Source organism: Seriola lalandi, unplaced genomic scaffold (genome assembly GCF_002814215.2).
Source record: "Seriola lalandi dorsalis isolate HSWRI2012SDOR001 ecotype SW California unplaced genomic scaffold, Sedor1 jcf7180002054519, whole genome shotgun sequence".
NCBI classification, from domain to species: Eukaryota; Metazoa; Chordata; class Actinopteri; order Carangiformes; family Carangidae; genus Seriola; species Seriola lalandi.
The window spans coordinates 1234653-1255757 of NW_019525072.1; the positions used below are offsets into that span (position 1 = coordinate 1234653).

The window sequence follows — 21105 nt, forward strand, 5'->3', positions numbered from 1 at the left end:
TGCTAATATTGCAAAAGGGAGCAGATGTCCCAGATCCTGCACGGCTTCCCTGGGGACCACCAACCCTATTAGAACAAATGTGTTCGGCTATTGTAAATAGGCACGTTTGCCTCAGCCCGTCCTATTACAGCCGACGCATGATCAATAGGCTGATAACACAGAAACATCAATGTAAAGCGACAGAACAATGAGGGATATCATCGAACATCTATCTTAATATAGCCCTGCTACAAGGGACCCTGACAAAGTGGAGAGAGAGGGAGAAGAAGAGGAAGAAGAAGAAGGGGGGGTAAGAAAAAAAAAAAAAAAGAAAAAAGCTCATGAAAATGCCTCCCCACGAATCTCCATCCCCTATCCAATATGCACAAACACACACACTCCCAGCTGCCGGGGCTATTATTTTCCTATTTCAATTTGACACCCAGGCCTTTTCATGCTAATTCTATTATTCTTGGAAGTTTATGTGATTTCATATCACTAGAAATCGGTAATGTATTATAACCCCCTTTGAGCTAAAATAAACTGAATCCCCCTGCAGTAGCCACCGGGAAAATAATTACTTTCATATCAAAACTCTGCAGGAGTTGAGCGGGTCCTTTTCGCCTCGGGCTCGTAACCTCATTTCAGTGGGGGCTTATAGATGAATAAATTTGTTAAGGCAATATACAAAGTACAACATGAGATTTCTTAAGAAAGCCCTTCCTACTGTACTAGTGCACTGTATGTGCTGCTATTTAAGGTCTCACACGGTTTGAGGTGCTTGTATACAATAGATTTATTTAAGAAAAACCTTACATATATAAATAGTATAATACCTTTTTACAGCTCTTGAGGATTTTTGTTGGTCTGGTGGTCTTGTGTGTGTGTGTGTGTGTGTGTGTGTGTGTTTTTTTTTGTTTGTTTTTTTGACAAGTTATCACACATTAAAGGATATCTAGAGACTCCTGACTCACACACACATACACACTCGCAGAGAGAGAGAGACAGAGAGAGAGAGAGAAGAGAGAGAGTGAGAGAGAAAGAGAGAGAGAGATAGAGCACACCATTGTCAAAAAATATCAGCAAAGGGGAAAAACCTAGAGATTAGATGCAAAGATGTAGTTTCTGGTTAAGCTTTGGCCTAATGAAAGGTGTCGTTTAGAGGCTATATCAGTATGTTTCTGCATTTTTTTTTACCCCCAGGGATTTATTCCATGTCGACATCTTCTTTAGAGTCTGTCTTTGTTTCTGCTGGACTGTCACTGAGGACAGACTCGGGGTGGTCGGGGTGGTCCTTGCTCTCTAAATGCTCGTTTCTGTCTGCATCGACAGACTTAATGAGTTGTGGACTGTGTTCGTGGGCGAAAGTCGAATCGCTGCAAATAACAGAGGTCTGAGTACTTTTGCCAGTGGAAAAGGCGGCCCTGGACGGGCTGGTGTGCGGTGAACTGGTCTTGTCCTCTGATCCCACCTGTCCTTTTTGTGTGGCGTCTGCAGAGTCCGGCGAGCTGCTCCTACATCCCGCAGAGCTCGCAGAGACGCTGCAGCGGCCACTGAGCTGGTTTCTCTCCGCCGGTGTGTCACTGTCAGAGTTTGTTGCTGCTGCTGCTGCTGCTGCTGCTGCTGTTGTTGTTGTTGTCTTCAGAGCAGTTTGAGGAACAATGAATCCAAGCGGCTGTGTGATGGGATAGAGCAGGAAGTGTCCTTTCCCTATCAAAGGCCGTGAGGACGGTAAGGCCGCGGGGTTGCGTCTCGGTCTGGAGTCCGAAAGGAGGCTTTCGACGCTGAAAGGGTTGAGTTTCTGCAGGCTGGACGCTCTGTTATTGTTGGAGCACAGGCTTGACCGGTGGCTGGCGTCGGGCGAGTCCAGCTCGGATCCGCCAGCATCCAGGTCCAAGTGTCTTTGGTTCTGGTTTTGGGTTTGGAGAGGGTGAGGTGTTTGGTCGCAGCTCGACGGCGTTTGGCTTCCCCCGACAGAGTCAAAAGGCGGGCCTGTGGTGTGGTCACTGTCGGTGACATGCGACACTCCGCTGTCGCTGTCTGATCCCGGGGTGTGAAATAAATCCCCAGACAAGAGCTTGTTCTGGGACTTGAGCAGCCGCCGCTCCTGCTTCCGCTTCTTCTTCTCCAGCCTGTCCAGCTCTCTCCGGGCGATCTCCTCCGGGTCCATGGGCTCTCCGCTGCAGGTGGTGGGGTGGGCGTTGTGAGCAGGTCGACCTGGACCTTTCTTTGTGTTTTCCTTTTTCCTCCACTTGGCTCTGCGATTCTGAAACCATACCTGCACAGGGAGACAAAACACCTGAAAACACGTGTAATGTGCACCTCTGTCACTACAAGGGGAAAATTAATTAGAGCTGAATTTGTCTCTGTCTTAACTCTATGGTAATTAAATAAACAGTGAGGTTACATCTTGCTCTTGCTGTTTTGTATGCAGGCCTTTAATTAGGCCTTTCATTAAAAACCAATCTGTGCATCATGGCTGGAAAAAGTTGGGATGAAGAACAAAAGAAGCTTCGGTTTGACACGACAACTGAACTATTGGCCAGTTTCACAAGTTTTAATAATAATCTATTTCCAATGTAACAACTAAAACTTTGTGAGCTAACACTTCACCGTTTTCATCGACAGAAATGTCCTTATAGAAAAATAAAATTATAATAATCGATGAAATTGAACTATTATAAAGAAGGCTGCACTGAATATTTCTGGTCTTTGTTTATCAAGTATTGTCAATAAATGTGAGGAATATGAAATCAATGTTTCTGACAAAATAATTTCAATAAAAAAAATTTTAAATTCAAAATATCAACCAGTATTAAAGACTTCATTATTTTTCAAAATAAAGGAGCAATTAAAATTGATTTATTTGACTAACACAAACCATGAAAGGTCAGACAATATACACACATGCAACGATTCTTTGGGTAATTTTAAAATTATTATCAAGTGTACATTATGAGCCAAAATTCACTTTTGCTACATGAGGATTTATTCTACTTTTTTTCTTTTTTTTTTTTTTTTTACAAAAATGAAAGCACTGAGTCGGTGCCATGAATAAAAGGAATAGAGATACACACACATAAGCTCAAAATCACGACTAAAAAAATATATGTAAAGGAACAAAATAAATATTTACCTGAACCCTTGATTCTATCAAGTCCAATCGGAGAGCCAGTGCCTCCCTCATGAACACGTCGGGATAGTGGCTCTCATTAAAAGCCTTTTCTAATTCCTCCAGCTGCCAACCAGTGAAATTTGTGCGAGTTCTTCGTCTCTTGCAACCAGGGCTATCTTTGTCTGGGTCCACCGAGTCTGACAGCAGGGTGAGAATAAATGTAAACAAAGGATAAATTATTTATTTATTTAATTAAAAACAAATACCACATTTTAACAGCATTTTAACAGGACGGTTTTCATGTGTGAGCAGACAATTTTGCAAACTTTAGAGCTATAGAAGGAGATTGCATTTGGAAATGTTGCAGTCTATTTGCACACATGCAGCCTGCAGCCTCTATCAAAGCTTTTCTGAATGAAGCGGGGATGCCTCAGATGTTAACACAAGCATTTCCTTGCTCTGGTGTTTTACTGACTGACAGGGACATTGTTTTTGCTTGGTTGCATCCTCAGCTTTCGGTGATCGAGATGAAATGCTCTCCCTGCTTCGCCTCTGTGTTTGTGAGGTTTGGCATGCCCTTTAAAAAACACCACCAAGAGGATAACTTGTACCGCAATATCCTGTCTTTGTTTCTGTCTGTTGTTTTTTTTTTTGTCTCTGTGCAACCAGCCAACCTTGATGAGAGGTTATTGTGCAGCATATAATGTGGCTTACCTGTCAGTTTGTACTGCTGATTATCTCCATTCATCCCGCAGCCCGAAGACAAGAGGGGGTTGGAATTACCCACTGAAGCCGTGCAGGAACCATTGAGTAATCCGTCTATTGAGAAAGGAACCGCGGACGCAGATTGAAGTTGATGCCCGGCTAATTCGTAAACGTGATGGTGGCTCAGATGGTACGGGAAGCCCACCATCCCGCCGAGAGAGCCTCCGAACTGGGCGTGAGGTGGATCCAGTATCCTGCTGTCCATCATCCCGCAGGCAGAAGGAAACGACGTCTGGAGGCCGGTGATGGGAATTTAAAAAGCATGCAGTGAGTGTGGCCAACGAGTAGGGGACATGATGTGAAGGGAGGGATGAGCTGTACTTTATCCACATGAACCTCCCAATAATTAGCCCAGGCTCTGGGAATATGAGACCCAATGAGAAGCGGTAATGGACTCTGACGTCAGAGACGCACTCTGCAAACGCTCCCCGTATCGATTGCTAATTAAAGCTGACATCCACCTCAATAAACAATATCAGAGCTGTCACAACAAGACAGGAGGGCTTTGATAAGAACTACATCGCAACTACACGGGGGACCCACCGGGAGGAAGGGCTCACTGAATCCCGGGAAGGAAAGGCTATGCAGGCGGATAGGTTAGGCCAGAGGCTCCCGGACTTTTTGTTCACGGGAGGACCTGCAAATAGCTGAATATTAGACCAGATTAGGCAAAAAAAAAAAAAAAAAACCCAAAAGAAAAAACACACATTTTATCCAAGATAACGCCTTAGCTATTTTTATAAGCATTTTTAAAATCTTTTTTGTGTATTCTTTTTTTTGTGTGTATATTTGGATATTGGCACATTTCTTAAGGAGGTGGCAGAGAAAAGTGAAAGCTGATTTTTTTTTCTTTTTTTTTTTTTAAAATGGAAATTTTAACTGATAATATATTGTTGGAATAAAATATTCCCCCAAGGGATGCCTGCGACCCTCTGTGGGCTGTGCGACCCTGCCTCGTCCCTGAGCCCCACTTTGGGAACCACTGAGTTGAGATAACCCCCTCCCCTCCCCTCCCCTCCCCTCCCCTCCCATGTTAGTTATGGATCATGATTTAAATACATTAAACCTTTACAATCAGACAGGTTCACGTGCAGGGCGTAAAACAAATAGGGTGACTGTTGAAATATGGCTGTGTTTGAGGGGGAGCTGAGACATTGCTGAAGGCACAAAGCGAGAGTGAAACTATAATATTTTACTGTTACAAGGCGAAAGCTTCAGTTACGAGCAACGCTGCGTTATGAGCAAAATATATGACCAAATAAAGGGAGGCTTCAACTACTATAGAGACTGGGACAATACAAGAGAAGAGAATAAAATAGAAAAAAAAAAAAGTAGCATACTCATATGTGCATTACAGGCACTCGCAACATTTCCTATCAGGAAACCAAATTGGAAAGCTCCTCCACTTGTGCAACCCCATGCACTCAATATGTGACTCGCCTAAATCCTATCTGCTCATTAGGTTTTCAAATAATTAATTCGACTTTATTTATCCCAAGTCTGGCGCTGTCATAATGTTAATCAGAGTTGAAATTTCGCACCCCACTCACTCCCTGACCCTTGGCACCCGGATTGGCATGTTGTAATAACCTGAATCTCTCAACAGAAGCTGCGATAATTGTTACCCTATTAGCATGCAAATTGTTTAATTAATATTATTATGAGGAAGTATATAATCCGCTCGTCACTTGACCCCCAAGCCCAAATAACAACCCTCTGTATTTCAATGTGTAGCCCTACATTTTAATGAACTCCTCAGAAATGATCTCGCCTATTTATCCATCTTCCTTTTTAGCAGTCTCGTCTTTGAAGCACCCCCCCCACACACACACACACACACACACACACATATATACACACACACACACACCCTCACCCCACCCCTCCTCTCTCTGTATTTTAACTTTAATTCTAACGCACACGCGGACAAGATCTTATGAATAATTCCTCCCCATTCATTTTCTTTTTTGAACATCTAAAATTCAATAATTGCTTTTCGTCGATTCCAAGCATATATATAAGGCTGTCCCCAACTCCGGCGCGCACACGCAGGAGCTCAATGAAAAGCAGCCCTTGACACAGTCTCCAGAGACATTGCATTTAAATCCGTTTTTCTACAAGCGGGTGACATTGTCAGATTCTAGCTTTAATTAACCCGATAATAAGGCGAACAAGGCCAGCATTCAGTCGCTCTGTTGCCCTGCCTTGTTACCTTTTTATAACTGGCCCTTTTGGCAGCTGTTCAGAGGGGAAAGTGATAATAAATATATATATATATCTGTATGTATATATTTTTTCCCCTCATTGACAGTTCTGTGTCCAGTTTTTGGTTGCATCAGGACACATGGTCTTTATTGCATTTATGAATTGTTGGTGTGAATCAATAAGAGCACAGGGCCTATAGACTAATTGATTAACTTTCCATCTAAAGAGAGAAATTCCAGGGCCAATAAATGGTGGAGGAGGCTGACAGATACACACCTCAACACATCTCAATGTTTTCCCCTTTACAAAAATAAGTGCATCTTTTTCCATCACTTACAGAGAAAGTAAAGGAGCCCAACGTGTAAATGTGTGGGATATCCAAACACTTTTGTGTTAAAACAACTTGCCCTTTCCAAGATAGTGAAATATTAATACTTTATTACTTTGACATTTCACTGCATGTGACTATTTTCCACCACAAGCTTAGTCAGATGTGACCCATCACCTCAAGCACAGTTTACAAGATAAACCAGCCTGTTCTCCCAGTAGAGATGCATGTAAATTCATTCTAAAGAATGACTGTATGACCAGTAACACACAATGAAGCCTGGAGAGTGTATCATATCAGTGATAAGATGATGTTTATCTCTTAGAGCCACACACATTACTGTTGTTTTCTCCGCTGCTGCCTCATATTAAATGCTTGTGTTAGTGTTGCACTAATCACTCCCACGAAGTTGGCTGCTATAAGTCCACTACTGACCACAGTGATGAATGAGGCAGGGGCACTGATGGAGGACATGGGAAAGCCCCACCCCCACCCCCACCCACTACAGCACAAACTCTCCACACACACTAATTCATATACTTGTACTCTAAGATGTGCAAACATACAACAACTGTTACCTACAAGCCCCTTTCTCTTGACTTTTGACATGCATCAAAGTTACGTTTTGCAGCTAAACAAGAAGAAATCAAGCACTTCCACTTGGACTTTATCTTCTCCCTTCCTAAATGAGTCTCTCTATTGCCAACTTTTTGTGTTGTTTGTCTGTTTGGCTGAGTCTCATAAGAGGATTTTGCAGCTGCATACTCACCTGACTCCAGATAACCAGATAAGTGAAATTCATATCATGAGTGCCAACATAATACGGGTGTTGAATTGATACACCCCACCCCACCCAACAACACCCCCCCCCCCCAAAAAAAAAAGACACAGGGCCTTATCAACATGCCCATCCAACACTGATGCCCACTTTAGCAGCACAGAATCAAATTCATTTTTAATTAGGCAGGCAAATTAATAGGCAGCAGTTTAGGAGTTTAATTACTCAATTAACTTCACGCACGTTAATTTTTAACTATCTAAATTAGGTTGCACATTATTCGATTTGATGATAATTATAGAATTAAATCTAAATTAATTGTTTTGGATGATTTGGATGAACTAGATGCAATTCCAATTAAACAGTAGAAAAAAAAGAAGGTGGTTGCCATTTTAAGCTCGCAAATCCTTTGATTCGATTTTAAGCAAGAAAACTCTGCCTGGAAATTTTCCTCTGATCCTACAAATTCTCTCTCCCTCTAATCCCACAATTAAAAGTTTCCTCCCATCTAATTATCTGTAATTGTGCCGCTGTCAAAGTAGAATGGAGAAGTGAAAGCGATTGATTTGGACTTTTAATTCAGTTCATTTCTGATAGAAGAGAAAGTAATTCCCTTCAAATTACCTCATTCAATCCTGACACCCTAATGCCCTTCAAAATCTTTTTTTTTTTTACTCCCCAGCATTTATATATTAAAAATGAAGCTAGAATGACTAGTGCCTCCTAATAATAATAACCAAACTTCCATTAGAATAATAATTTCATTTCAATTAAAACTGACTTATCACCTTTGCTAAAACGTGCTTAATATGCCGAAAATTATCAATGCTTGAAGGAGCCCAAACTGGGGAGTCTAATTGTAATCAGCAAATCAGAGGTGCTTGTCGCTGCCGTGCCTTTGCAGAGAGGCAGTCTCGGAAATAGAACTAATTTACTCAACTCCCCCGGGAAATCCGCTCAACAGATTAACATTTTCAAAATATAGTAATGATATAATTTGAGAAATGGTGACGCCAATTTGTGAGGAGCCTTTGTGCAGAATAATTTGCATTTTTTTTTTTCTCCCTTCGCCACCGCCTGCATTTTGCCCCCGTTAATTACAGCTCCGCAGATGAAGGGTGTGCTGTTTGACTCAGTGCTTATTATTCAACTTCAATCTAATAATTCAACCTTTACAGGAATATATGAAGAAGAAGAAAAAAAGTGTTAGCCTATCCAAATTTTAAGCCATCCTCCATATAATCCCAAATGGGTTTGGATGGGTGAAAGTGTGAATAGGTGCATACATAGTCTGCCTGTCACTGTGGGTGTCTTGTTATTGCAGCTCTTATAGCTTCTGTGCATGACTCTGTCTGTATATGTGTTTAGGAGAAATTATAGGTTTGTTTGGTTTTTAAAGCTCCACGGACATCATCAAACTCCCCGCAACAACATCACAGCTTCCTCTGAGATAATAAATAAACTCCCCTGCCCTTCAGGTCACCTTCTACCTACATATTATAAAGGTGTATTAAACTGTGTGATGAATATACAATAAAGAGTTTCGTAAGAGTTGCATACCTAAACTTTGGAGACTCATCCAAGTCCATAAAGTTGAAACTAGGCCTGAGAAATGTAGCTATTTATTATCAGCAGACACCAACTAGTTGCTAAGCTTGTGTGGTTTATTTTGGCTGCAGCCAAATTGGAAGTGATGGCAGGATAGCCAGCAAGTCCCTCGCTGTTTCCTCACATTGCAAAGAGCTGGTAGAGAGAAAGAGAGAGTGGTGACTGTGCTCTGCAGCCCGGCCATCTGCCGCTGTACCAAAAAACAACAACAAAAAAAAAGAAAGAAAACCCCAGAGATATTTACTGTAGCACTACACTGCAGCAAAGCGAGACACCATTTTCTGACACAAAAAGACACACTGGAGCTCATAGTGGACTTTTGAGATGCACGATCAACAAACTTCAGGCATATGTTTTACCACTGTTGTTGCTGCTCTTTCTCATGGCTGCAAAAACTGCATATTCTGGACATCGGTGGATGTTTTGTCTGATTGAGAGGCCCATCTCCTGAACATCAACTTCAGTTTTCTTTCATCTTCTGCAGAAAAAAACCCCAAAAACAACCACACTACCACATTCGGCATCCTACACTTTGTGCAGTCAGTGACACACACACACATTATACATGTGATGGGACACACCAGTGCTACCCACAGACCTTCAGGCTTTCTTGACCCTCCATTAGGGATTCATCAAACCAAAATCTCAGAAGACCTGTTCTCAGTGTCCATAAAAAGACCTGTGGTGCCCTCTAGTGGCCGTTTGCCTTCCTTTGTGTATTCTTTTCAGCCTGCCACTGTAGACAGACATGTGAACACAATAACCAAATGTTTACCGGGACCAATAACATGTGGCAGGGGGGACAAATCGTTGGAGACGACAAACAACTCAGCTTTATGCTTTTGTGTCTGAATCATCCAGTTCATCAGTCTTCTTGAGCGCTGACCTCTGCCCTGTTTTCCTGACCTCTGACCTCGATTCCCCTGCGGCAATCAATAAAGTGTTTTATTATTACCACCACGTCGATGTTATAGTCAAAGAAAATCATTCTGACTGTCCAATATTATCATAATACTTATTGAGTTTCCCTGTTTGAACCTCATATATCTGCAGTCAAAGCAGTTTAAAAAGAAAGTGTAGGAAGCACACACTATACTGCAGGCCTAAAATAAGTCACAGATTCCTAATAGACACACACTCAAAAGTGGTACATAGCTCAAAATGTCAAGATTGACAAGACTGAAATTTCTTTCTTGGGCAGTTGATTTTGGTTTATGGACTGCACTTTTAAACATTTCCTTCATTGTTTTAAAGATGATTCCTCATCTTATAACTAATCTGAAAAATAAAAGTATATTGAAAGTGTTTCGACCGCCCCTTCCTTCCTCTGTTTTTTTTATTTTTTTATATTATTCAACCCCACTGAGAGATCGTGTAATCCTCTAATATGACTTGATAATCTGAAATTGCATCCTTAACAACAATCAAAGACAAGGTCTGGGTCTAGAGCGTGTGAGGAAGCTTCGGGGATGTGTTTGGAGGGCCAGGTGTTTTCCAGAGTGGTGCCATCTGGCCGTAGCATTAGCAGCTTATGAGGCAGGTGTTGCAGAACAGGAGAGAGCTGTATGCGCTCTGTAACTGCCTCCGTCGGCTCCTGATGATGCGATCTTCCATAACATTCAACATCTCAGAGGAGGAATATGTTGTAGTCATGTCATTTAAATCAGTTACTTTATTGATCCCCTCTTAATAATTTTGGTCCTTATGAGCAGAATAAGGAGAGCAGTAGAAATCATCACTATTTATACATTAAAGTTTATTCATATTTTATTTTATATATATATATTGCTGAACCCTCAAATGTGCAAAAATATTGTAGGCTAATTGTATGCGGTTGTTGTGGCATTCATGTTTGAAATTCAACAATTAAAAACAAGAGTTTCACCATGTACTGACAATAAACATAGAAATACACGCTTTATTTGCAGTGTGTTTACCGTCGTCACTACACCCTTTGTGAGCCATCTGTATTCACAGTCCCTCCACAGCTCACTGAGCAGTTTGTAGAAGAATCCTGCTGCCATCAACTGGTAAAACCTGCAAAGACACCACTCAGCCTGGTAACATTAAACCAAGCAGTTCTCTGCTCTGAGAAATTAACATTTAAAGCCATCAGTTTGCAAGAGATTTAGCCTGTGTGCCATCTAAAACAATGTTGAGGTCAATTTCACCCCATTACACTCACTCATCTCAGAGTCCAAACTTAAATTCGAGAACATAATCTAAGATTTGCTCTCAGTAAATTGTCAAAAGATTGGATGATTGGACTTGAGTTTAAATAATTCATGTCAGACTGTGATGTTGGAATTATGTGGCTCTATCTCACTTTTTAATAAAACTGAGTTACACACATTTTCACAAAAGCCGAATATTACTTTGAACGACTCGTTCAGGAATAAATATTTCAAAAGACAGAAAGTACATAACTATTTTTCTGGATGGCATGTCAAATCTTCAATGAACAGTTTATCAGAGCTGATGTCGACCCACTAGAGAACCTTATATTTCCAGGCTTACTAGACTGAATTTATTATGACTCCTATTAGGTCTAAATCAGCCCTCAACTTAGCTAAAGATACTGGTGGGCACATTTAAAATAACCGTTAAGGTAAGATAAGATGATAAGATAAGACCTTATTTAGGGGAAATTCACGTGGAACAGTCTGAAGAGGTAGGAAACATAAAGACAAAGAACTATTTAAAATAATAAATATAGCATTTAGTAAGTACTTTGTAAATTAATTCAAAAGCTACAGACACTGTACACATTACAATACTTAGGCCATATGCATGACATTGATTGAGCGTTGTGTAGGAAGCTGTGCAAATACACTGTATATGTGCAGAAGAGTCTATAGTGCAAGAGAGAGAGTGCAATTTGTAAGTTTTCTTTGCCGCTGAATGTGCTTTCTTGCCAGGAGCAGGTGATTGTTGCTGTCGACAAGAGCTTCAACCATCATCGTTTTTATAATACAAGAGGTTATAATACACCCTCTGAGCAGCGCTACGTCTTCAGGACAGATTGGGGGCTACAGTGAGTTGCTATGGGAAAGCAAAGAGACAGGTTGATATGAGCCCGGGATAGCTGGTTAGCATGCTAACTTCAAGAGTCACACTGTGTATGTATTTTTCACAATATTGTTAAAGTTGTATTGACATATTAGTGAATACAAAATATACAAAATATACAATGAGATCGCACCATTTTTGTGCAGAAGCCTGAAAATGATGTAGGGCTAGCTAAAATAGGGCTGTACAGTTAATTGAAAAATTATCAAAATCACAATATGGTTAAGTGCAATATCCAAATCGCAGGAACTGTAATCTTTAGATAAAGGTAAAATGTGGCACAACATACCATAATTAAGCATTGTGGTGCTACAGAGATGCCCTGGCCGACAAATGATATGCTCCAGACGTAAGGGAACATATATTACAACATACACTGTTTGGTATGAACCTCAGCAAAAAATCACATCATCATCATGTTTATATTGTTTTTCAGTGAAAGTGAAATGCAAAAATTACCATTCCCACTATAATCGTGACTCATATCGCAATATCTGTCAAAATAATCGCAATATTATCTGTCTTGCCTATCATTCAGCCCTAACCCAAAATAGAATGGTTACTGTTCTTCATCCCTTTTGATTACAGTCACAACCCTGGTCTCATTTTTAAGCTGACACTTTAAATTTTACAACCAAAAAGTCAGAATGAATATAAACAATATTGAACCAAAGATACAGGGGTGTAACCATGGTAGAAATGTATGTTTGTTTTGTCTCATCTATGCTTGTCTTTGGTATAAAAAGGGTTAGCTGGCCTGCAGTTGTACCTTTTGTGTGGAAAAGACTTTGGGAGTCACAACTGCAACTCTTCTGTTTCAGCAGCTCTTGCAGTGATATGTGGATCATAAAATGCTTTGCATGGAAAGAAATAGGAGTCTTAGAGCTTTCAAACAATATATAATTTGTCAAGGTTGTATGAAAACTGTGTTTAGTACAGACCAAAACACACTTAAAACTGCCATGGCCAATGCATGCCACTGGTGGGACGGTGTATTTTAAAAAGGTTAAAACCCATTTAAACTAATACCAAAAGACTTCCAATGGCAGCTCATCTAATGTGGAGAACCTGGGACATCTGGTATCTAAACAGGGATCAGGGCATTATGGCTTAGAAAGGATACTTTTAGGAATTAAATTTCACCCAGGATGTGTTAAACTCCAAGGCAAATACTTTCCTCAGTCTATTAACTTCACTGCCGTAGACAGAGGAAATCTCATATCAAACAGATGAAAAACAGCGATAAAAGAAGTCAGGTTCTACTTCTTGGCCATGATTAAAGCGACTTTTAGAGGATATTTCCTCACTCCCTCATTGTATGTCCCTGGAAATACTGTAGCTACAAAATGTTGATTACTAGCATGAAGTGTCTCCCACAGTGCAACACCCACATGCTGTCCAACAAATGATAATGAGGAAAAGATTAACTGCAGGGTTCAATGAGAAATTTACCTCCACAGGTACCTGCAGATGCCAGCTGGGCTTTTATTATGCAACAAACTCATCATTAAACTAAACTAAAACAGTGTTTAACTAGCATCTCGATGGGAAACTCTGTCTCCCAGGTAAATGTCTTCACACACACACACACACACACACACACGCACACACACACACGCACACACACACAAAGTATTTCTCACCACTCATCATGTGGGAACACTAATTACTGGTATCATGAAGGGGTAATGATTTGCTTAAGAAGTCTGAACCCAGACATCAAGTCATACTGCTACAATACTAAGGCTTTTGGGAAAACCTAGAAGTACACTATAAACTTTGAAAATTTGAAATGTGTATTCAGTGAATCTCAAAAGTTTCCACACCTTGACCAACCTCTGCCACAGCTAGTGTAGAGAAGTCTTGTACAGGAGAGGTTATTGCTTAAATGCAAATAGTGCTGCACTACTGCAGAGCCATGTGTAAGAAATAAATGTAAATAAATTATCTTTGCACACGAAACAACACGAAACGGCAGAACAAACAAAATAATCCTGACTCACGGTTCTCTTACTACCACTGATTAAGCTTGCAAATTCATCTCCATGAGAACTGAGTAAACTCCATTTGTTGATGATGACCTTGTGATACAGTTGAAAGCTCTGGAAAATTCAAAAGTGGATACTGAGTTGAGCTTGTTTTGTTAAATGTACAATAATCTTGCGTTGATTCTTCCACTGAGGAGGGGCAACAAGAGCTATAATACAATACAAAGCATCTTTCAGAGCGCAATCAGCTGGTAGAGAGGGTAAAGGACGAGGCAAACAAAAATCACCCGAGACAAGCCCGGAGGTGAGTCGTTTGTTTGATTCCAACCTCATTCAGTGCTGAGATGGATGTGAAGAATATAAGATTTGATATTTATTTAAGGACAGTTTCTTGGAATGCATTACAGTGCAGGGGTTCAGATTATTTGAGTATATATTATTAATACAGATACTATTATCATTAGTAATAACATGACTACAATTACTCTGCTTTACATTGCTAAAGACTTATATTATTAACTATTGTTATATTATATTATATTATATTATATTATATTATATTATATTATATTATATTATATTATATTAGCTGTGTCCACTAGAGAACGATTAACATTAGTGTCCCTTATTTAGTTTCTGGTTGAAAGTACTCACCCGAAGCGCATTATGTCTGAATTGATGTAATTTAATGACAGTCATGTGTTGCAGTTCCATGGTGACCACTAGAGGGAAGCAAACACAAGGAAACTTCAGTGGAAAAGTTATACAAAAGGCTAACATGACACAGCACTATTTTTAACAAAGTGGGTGGCTAAAGTTTTCTGTGACTTTTCTCCATGTAAATGACCTGTGAAATATCAGGACTGCCTTATTTACTTGGAGATTGTGCTTTGCAAAACTTAAGCCTTCAGAAAATTGATGTTGTCCAAAAATGACCCACATTCTTGGCGTCAATTTTTTATCTGATTTGTTTAATGATAATGTACATTTGTATACTCTGAATCACAAATTCATGATGACTTTCCTGTCACGCGTAGAACATTTTTTACTGTTTGTAAATCTATTCCAGAATGACTGTCATTCATGAAAAGTCATATTGGATATAAAGACATTTAGAATTTAAAACACCAACTATTTCTATGAGGTCTACATTACTGTTATTTGAAATGAATTCTACAAGAAAATAAAGATCACTCCAAAGGGAAAGGTTTTGGCATAAGTTAACTGAAAATATTAACTGGAATAAAAATTGTTGAAAATGATTACATAACATGTAATTGTATTGTTTATGTTTCAGAATTACAGGTCGTCACAGTATTTATTTCTGGAGGGAAAGGTTTTGTAAGTGCAGCATACATGTTTGTTTTCACCTTCAGTAATTAGTATTTGCTTGTAGTTTGTCAACACACAAAGTTAGTCAAAGTTTATACAACTCTTGTATCAGAATGTAGCATACAGGTGATGTTTAAAAAGCCAAGAAACACTTACCGTTGTTCTACTTCCAGAAACCTCAAAGACTCTTCTCATCATTTGGATGAAAAAATATTCTGTCCACTAGATGACAAAAATAAAAGCACCCGCTTAACCTGATTTCAAAATTGTGTCAGTTTCTTATCCAGGTAAGCATTGGGCTGCCATCTTTGTTTTGATCCGGAAACGGGCGTAGACCAGTCTCCAAACCAGAAAACAGCCATTAATAGATTTATTACCAACACTAATGCTACAGTTGTTCTTTACAATCATCACACTATTAAAAACTGTACAAAATACTGACATTTCAAACTTTTTACCAATGGTAACAGCGTGTGTTGGACACAAATTTAATAGCATTTTGAAGTTCACCCCTGTGGCCACTCGGGGGCAATAAATACTTCCTCTCACTGTCACAAACATCCCTGGTTAAACCTTTCAAAATAAAGTAATCAAGGCGATAGCAGTGTTTCTAATTTCATGTCCATAATTTACATATTTTGAGACTTTTGCTTTGCTAATGTACACCTTATTTTCCCCTAAATGTACTTGGGCTAATCACTTCTGTTATGTGGGATAATGGTCTGAATACATTTCTTTTAAAAAACAAGAAAAAAAAAACCTGATTGAGAATTTTTTTTATAGATATGCCAAATAAAATAGAGAGGAAAGAGAAAGAAGAAAATGTTAGAGAGATGTTGGGGTGGACTTTAGAAAATAGAATAAACTTTACACTGTTTGTCTGAGATGTGATGGTCTAGATCTTTCCAGACTTCACCTGTGTTTTCTACGGTCTGTCAAACCACACCTACAGTGACGTGGCTTATATTAAGTCTATGGATGTGAGTTTTCCTGACGTCAGGTTACGTAATTGACGTGGGAGGAGCGTGCGTGACATCAAAACTTGACGACAACAGCTCAGCGCAGCAAACAGTGGTGCTCAGGGATCTACAGTCAAACTACTGTCAAAAAGGCAAGGTAAAGTCACAGTTAACCTGGATAATTTAAGATAACACCGTTGCCTCCTACTGTAACACAAGGGACTGAAAGGAAAAGGGGATTTGGTAAGTAAAAAAAAAAAAACAATCAGATTTATCTTGCTAGCTTGAGTCAGCTAACAGTGCAGTTTGACTAAGCACATACCACAAAACAAAATCATCATGTTGATGGTGTTTACTTTGTTTATTTTAGAGGTTTGGGCTAGAGAGGGACATATCTTTGTCTTCACTTACTTAAAAAAATGCTTTCTACACAAGGTAGCATTTACTTTAACGTTGGCCTATTGTTTAGCAACACACAAGCTAATCGCTAGCATTTGTGTAGTTAATAAACAAGTGTTACTGATGACGATTTGAAAACAACTTGTGTCATAATGTGGTCAGAATACAGTCATTTCTGTTCGCTGTTGGGCGAGTTGTATGTCAGCCATACGATCGTCACCGTCCTCAACGGTAGTTATGTAACGAGCCTAATCGTATAAATTAGCCTGGCCTAGCTAGCTTTTTCTAGGAGGCTGATGACATCTATGTTTCCACATAACCAAGACATCGTCTGAAAGCCAAAACCAGCATCGCTACTAAGTTTACTTGAAAGTAAGCTTGTCTTGACATGATACCAGAAATAACAAACTTATGAATGACTTAGCTAATTTCAAAGCTAACGTTAGCTAGCATGCAGTGAATCCACCCCTTGTCAGTGTTGACAGTCAGCAGTCAGCACTTCATCTGTTTTGAGTGAAACTCTAAGCCTTTTCTACCTCCTTCAGGTTGTTGAGATTCTACCATTGTCAGCTGTGGAGGTATTTCTGTGATGGAGTTTCCAGATTTAGGTGAACACTGCTCTGAGAAGACCTGCAAACGTTTAGGTAAGTACAGTTTGGAAAAGAGGACCATGTCCTGCTTGTTTATGTGAATCTAAGTTTGATTTGAACTTGAAATCTAAAACCTTTCTTTATACTACAGATTTTCTTCCTATGAGATGCGATGCCTGTCAGGAGATCTTCTGCAAGGACCACATAAGCTATGCAAATCACAAATGCATGTCATCCTACAAGAAGGTAACACATAATGTTATCAGTACAACTTCTACACACTTTCAATTCTTTGTCCTTTAATGCAAGAATGCTCATATATATCAAAAAAATTCCAGCTTTTATTAACTTTTATTTATTTTTATTTATTTGATTCTTTTAATCTTGAGTGAAACGGTGTATCAGTGTGCATATATGAGCATAAATAAATAGTCCTAAAGCATCCACCAAAATAAGTCTCATAGCAGATTATGATGAGTCTTGCTTCTACATTTTGATACCCAGTTGGACTGTGCTGATTGTCAATCCTGTAATGTATAACAAGTTATACGCAGAATCAAAAAACCATGATCGTTTTAATATCTTTGTTTTATTGCAGTGAGATTTGACAACAGCGTGGTAATATATTCAGACTTAAAAATCTTTATTCCTGTGTTTTGCGTAATATCTGATTTTATAGGATGTCCAGGTCCCAGTATGTCCTTTGTGCAACATCCCCATTCCTGTCAAGAGAGGGGAGATGCCCGACATTAAAGTCGGTGAACACATTGATCGGGACTGCAAATCAGACCCTGCACAAAGAAAGAGAAAAGTATGTATTTAATACAATTAATCGGTTGTACCTTTCTAAATTATAACAGAAATAAATAACCATTTTAATATTGAACAATTTTTTTCAGATTTTCACAAATAAATGTTCTAAAGGAGGCTGTAAGCAGAAGGAAATGATGCGAGTAACCTGTGACCAGTGCCATTTAAATTACTGTCTTAAACATCGGCACCCACTAGACCATGATTGTAAGACTGATGGGAAACCTCTGTCCAAATCTGGGTGGGTACAGTTTTACTACACCATAAGATAATGCTGTTTCAGCTGAAATGTATCAGACTTATATGTACATATTTTAAATCTTAGACATGCTGCTGTAACGAGGGCCCAAGGTGCTTCTTCCACCTCCACTTCTGCCTCCAGCTCTAATTCATCTGCTTCAGGAAACTCTAGACCTGTTTCTAATGGTGTGAGAGCAAATACCAGAGGCCCCAACAGCGGGTAAGCACTTCTACTCTTTTGACTCTAAATGTTCATATAAATAGTTGTTCTTCTGACTTTTTAAATGGACACCTAAAATAGCAATTCCTTCCTGTCTCATGGTCCTATTTTTACCTCCTTTTCTCAGCACTACCCCACGGATTCCTACTTCTGTTTCAGCACAGAATGTAATACCACCCTCAGCTTCATTTCAGGCCGGCTTGGTATGCACGATTTACGTGACTTCACCTGATTTTCAAAAATTGCCCAATGCGAGTAAAACGTAAACACAAGTGTGCTGCTCATTACAGACGGAGGAGCAGGCTTTACAAAGGGCTCTGGAGATGTCTTTGGCTGAATCAAGGCCAACAGTTCAGCCAGCCCTTAGGTGAGTAAACTTCCTCAACCTATAACGAGAGAAATATCCTATTATCAGCTTCACATTAGTCCTAAGCCACTCGTGTCTGTGTGCTGCTGTTGAGAGAGGAAGAGTGTTTTCCTCATTGACCTTCAGCTAAAAACAGTGGGGGAAGAGTGTCTGACCAATCGGGAGAAATATGAAGTGTAATTAATATTGAATGAATTTAATTGTATAAACAACAGTGCTCTGATGCAAGCAAGGTTGTTGACATTTATATTGTTCAGATTTATGAGACAGAAAAACATCTTTCAACTGTAGCTGCAGCTGTTATTTTCGTTACCAATTAATCTGCTGGATATTTTTTGTTTGGTCTACAACTTGTCAGAATCATAATGTTCAATAGTGCAACGTGTAAGCAGAGTTTTTCGAGACAGGAGCAGGAGTTTGGCCTGTAATGTCACTTTTACAACAGCTTTCATGGAAGTTAAAAGTTACTTAAAGGCCCTTTTGTTCAGCCATAGACTGCTTCTTTCACAGTAAATATTTAATAACATTGATCTATGGTCAGATCTTATGTGCATTATAGGAATATCAATTGACTTGAATAGATTCCTTACCTGGCAGATTGCCTACAGCAGTAGGGTTTTCAGAATGGGCTGGTTTGATTGTATGATTAAACAAAGGGAAGAAAGCGCTCTTCTCTTTGATTGTGGTTGGTAGCAGCCTAAATGACTGTAGAGATTTAATATAAATATTCATTACATTAGTAGGGAGAGCTTTTTGAGATGTTTGAGTCCTCATCCCACTTGTTTGTAAGGTTCACTCATGAGCAGGTTTTTGGTGAATGAGTAGCTCTTATTAACTGTTGTTTCCAAAGTCAAGAATGAGTTTTGAGTCTCAAGTAATGGGAAGGTAGTTGACTGTTAACAGATATTTCCCACCATTTTTATCCAGATATCCAGGACAGTATCATCGGTTAAAAACTAAACTAAATAGTTTTGTAGCACAACAAATAAACCCATGATTCACAGATTTACCTTTTTGTTTTTGTGGTTCTTCATTTAGTGTTTTTGTTGTTTGCTTCTCAGCCCTCAGGAGCAGGAGGATCTGGCTCTGGCTCAGGCTCTCGCCGCCAGTGAAGAAGAATACAGACGCCAGCAGCAGAGACAACAGGTACCCGGAAAGCTTAGCCGTCACTAGCATGCTAACAGGAACACATGTAGGTACACTGTTGTCATGGCAACCGTTCCTCATTGAACTTTCTTTAGTGGCAGAAGATGAAAGACTAATTAGCCTTTTTCATACATTTTTAATGAATATTTGAATGTGTATGTGGAGTGAAATGGGGCTTTGTTTCTGACTGTGCTTTCTCTTTGTTTAGGGGAGAGAATCCAAACAGTCCAACTGCAGCCTTTCTTAATCACAGATCACCATTTAAACTTCAAGCTGTGCTAATTATCTACTAGAAACTGCACATCTGGGATATCAATAACCAGGATCAATGATTGTTACATGAAGAAATCCTCTCGGAAGTTGCTGAGATTTTACCGCCTTCTACAATAAAAAGCACATACTTTCCCAGCAGGATCTGTCATTTTTACTAATGATTTGCTCTGTACATATTTTATATGCTGATCATGATGAACCCATTATATTACCATATATGAATATTGAATAAATTATTTCAAAGACGCACCCTGGTTTTTTGAACTGCTCAATTGATTCAGATGTGCTCACACACTCGACACTTAGACTCTGAGAGGTGAAGCCTGTTATTTAGGCAAATCAGCAAGAGTTGTTTAGAGTTGTGAGTCAAATAATTTATTCAGCCTTTCAGTCGGAGGGTTTGGGTTTGTTTACAGATAACTTCCCAGATTTCACAGACACTTTTGGATACATTTGGGTCAGCTTTATTCTGTAAAACTGGGTGATGCCTGTGCAGCTAAGCTTATCGTTTTCACAAATTGGGATTTGTTCTCCCTTTATTTAGTCTTTTTGTCCTGAGACCTTCATCATGCAAAATTCATCTAAATTAAGGTCTGAGGACTAAAAAATAATTGACTTTCTGCTGTCGAAGGATATTATGGCAATTATCATTGTTTTCCGACCTTTAAACTCTGGCTGTAAGGCTGACAGGTCAAGGTGGCTAAAAGTAGTTTTTGTTTTATGTAATATTTGTGTGTTAAAGTGGATGATTATTCACAAATGATGTAGGTGAAACTGCCAGAGCAAAAGAAAATTGAGGAACAGTTCACAACAGATTTATTGTTTATTATATAGATAAATGTTTATTTTCACTCCTGCTGCATTTTCTACTCATGCTGAAAAACTTCTATAGAATTTTACTCACAGACAGATTGGAAAATAATCAATCACTGGT

At 39.4% G+C, this 21105-nt stretch overlaps 2 protein-coding genes across 4 annotated transcripts; one reads left to right on the forward strand and one right to left on the reverse strand.

The window, feature by feature from the left end:
• Positions 1-573: 573 nt before the first annotated feature.
• uncx (UNC homeobox) lies at positions 574-15618 on the reverse strand. The gene is made up of 5 exons (XM_023413779.2): positions 15324-15618; positions 14490-14557; positions 3809-4091; positions 3116-3291; positions 574-2257 (listed from the first exon to the last, which is right to left on the reverse strand). The coding sequence occupies exons 2-5, from the start codon at positions 14547-14549 to the stop codon at positions 1187-1189; spliced, it is 1590 nt and encodes a 529-aa protein (XP_023269547.2). The 5' UTR covers positions 14550-14557; positions 15324-15618; the 3' UTR covers positions 574-1186.
• Positions 15619-16186: 568 nt separating this feature from the next.
• zfand2a (zinc finger, AN1-type domain 2A) lies at positions 16187-20420 on the forward strand. Of its 3 annotated transcripts, none has more exons than XM_023413735.2 (10): positions 16187-16283; positions 17071-17169; positions 17267-17361; positions 17795-17926; positions 18015-18166; positions 18251-18385; positions 18513-18588; positions 18676-18752; positions 19814-19898; positions 20107-20420. In XM_023413735.2, exons 2-10 carry the CDS (start codon positions 17115-17117, stop codon positions 20143-20145), a joined length of 846 nt encoding a protein of 281 aa, XP_023269503.1. In that variant the 5' UTR covers positions 16187-16283; positions 17071-17114; the 3' UTR covers positions 20146-20420. The 3 variants fall into 3 exon arrangements, with proteins under 3 accessions (XP_023269503.1, XP_023269504.1, XP_023269502.1); XM_023413736.2 differs by having other exon boundaries at positions 16200-16369; positions 19814-19944; XM_023413734.2 differs by having other exon boundaries at positions 16200-16369.
• Positions 20421-21105: the final 685 nt, after the last annotated feature.

Bases quoted from the DNA above. Each gene is read 5' to 3' on its own strand.
- zfand2a (XM_023413735.2), top strand. From the start codon at position 17,115: ATGGAGTTTCCAGATTTAGGTGAACACTGCTCTGAGAAGACCTGCAAA. The intron at 18,386-18,512 runs GTAAGCACTTCT...TCCTTTTCTCAG, and splicing joins ACCAGAGGCCCCAACAGCGG to CACTACCCCACGGATTCCTA. The intron at 19,899-20,106 runs GTACCCGGAAAG...CTCTTTGTTTAG, and splicing joins GCCAGCAGCAGAGACAACAG to GGGAGAGAATCCAAACAGTC.
- uncx (XM_023413779.2), bottom strand. From the start codon at position 14,549: ATGGAACTGCAACACATGACTGTCATTAAATTACATCAATTCAGACAT. The intron at 4,092-14,489 runs GTGAGTACTTTC...ACCGGCCTCCAG, and splicing joins TCAGACATAATGCGCTTCGG to ACGTCGTTTCCTTCTGCCTG. The intron at 3,292-3,808 runs GTAAGCCACATT...CCCTGCTGTCAG, and splicing joins TCAGCAGTACAAACTGACAG to ACTCGGTGGACCCAGACAAA.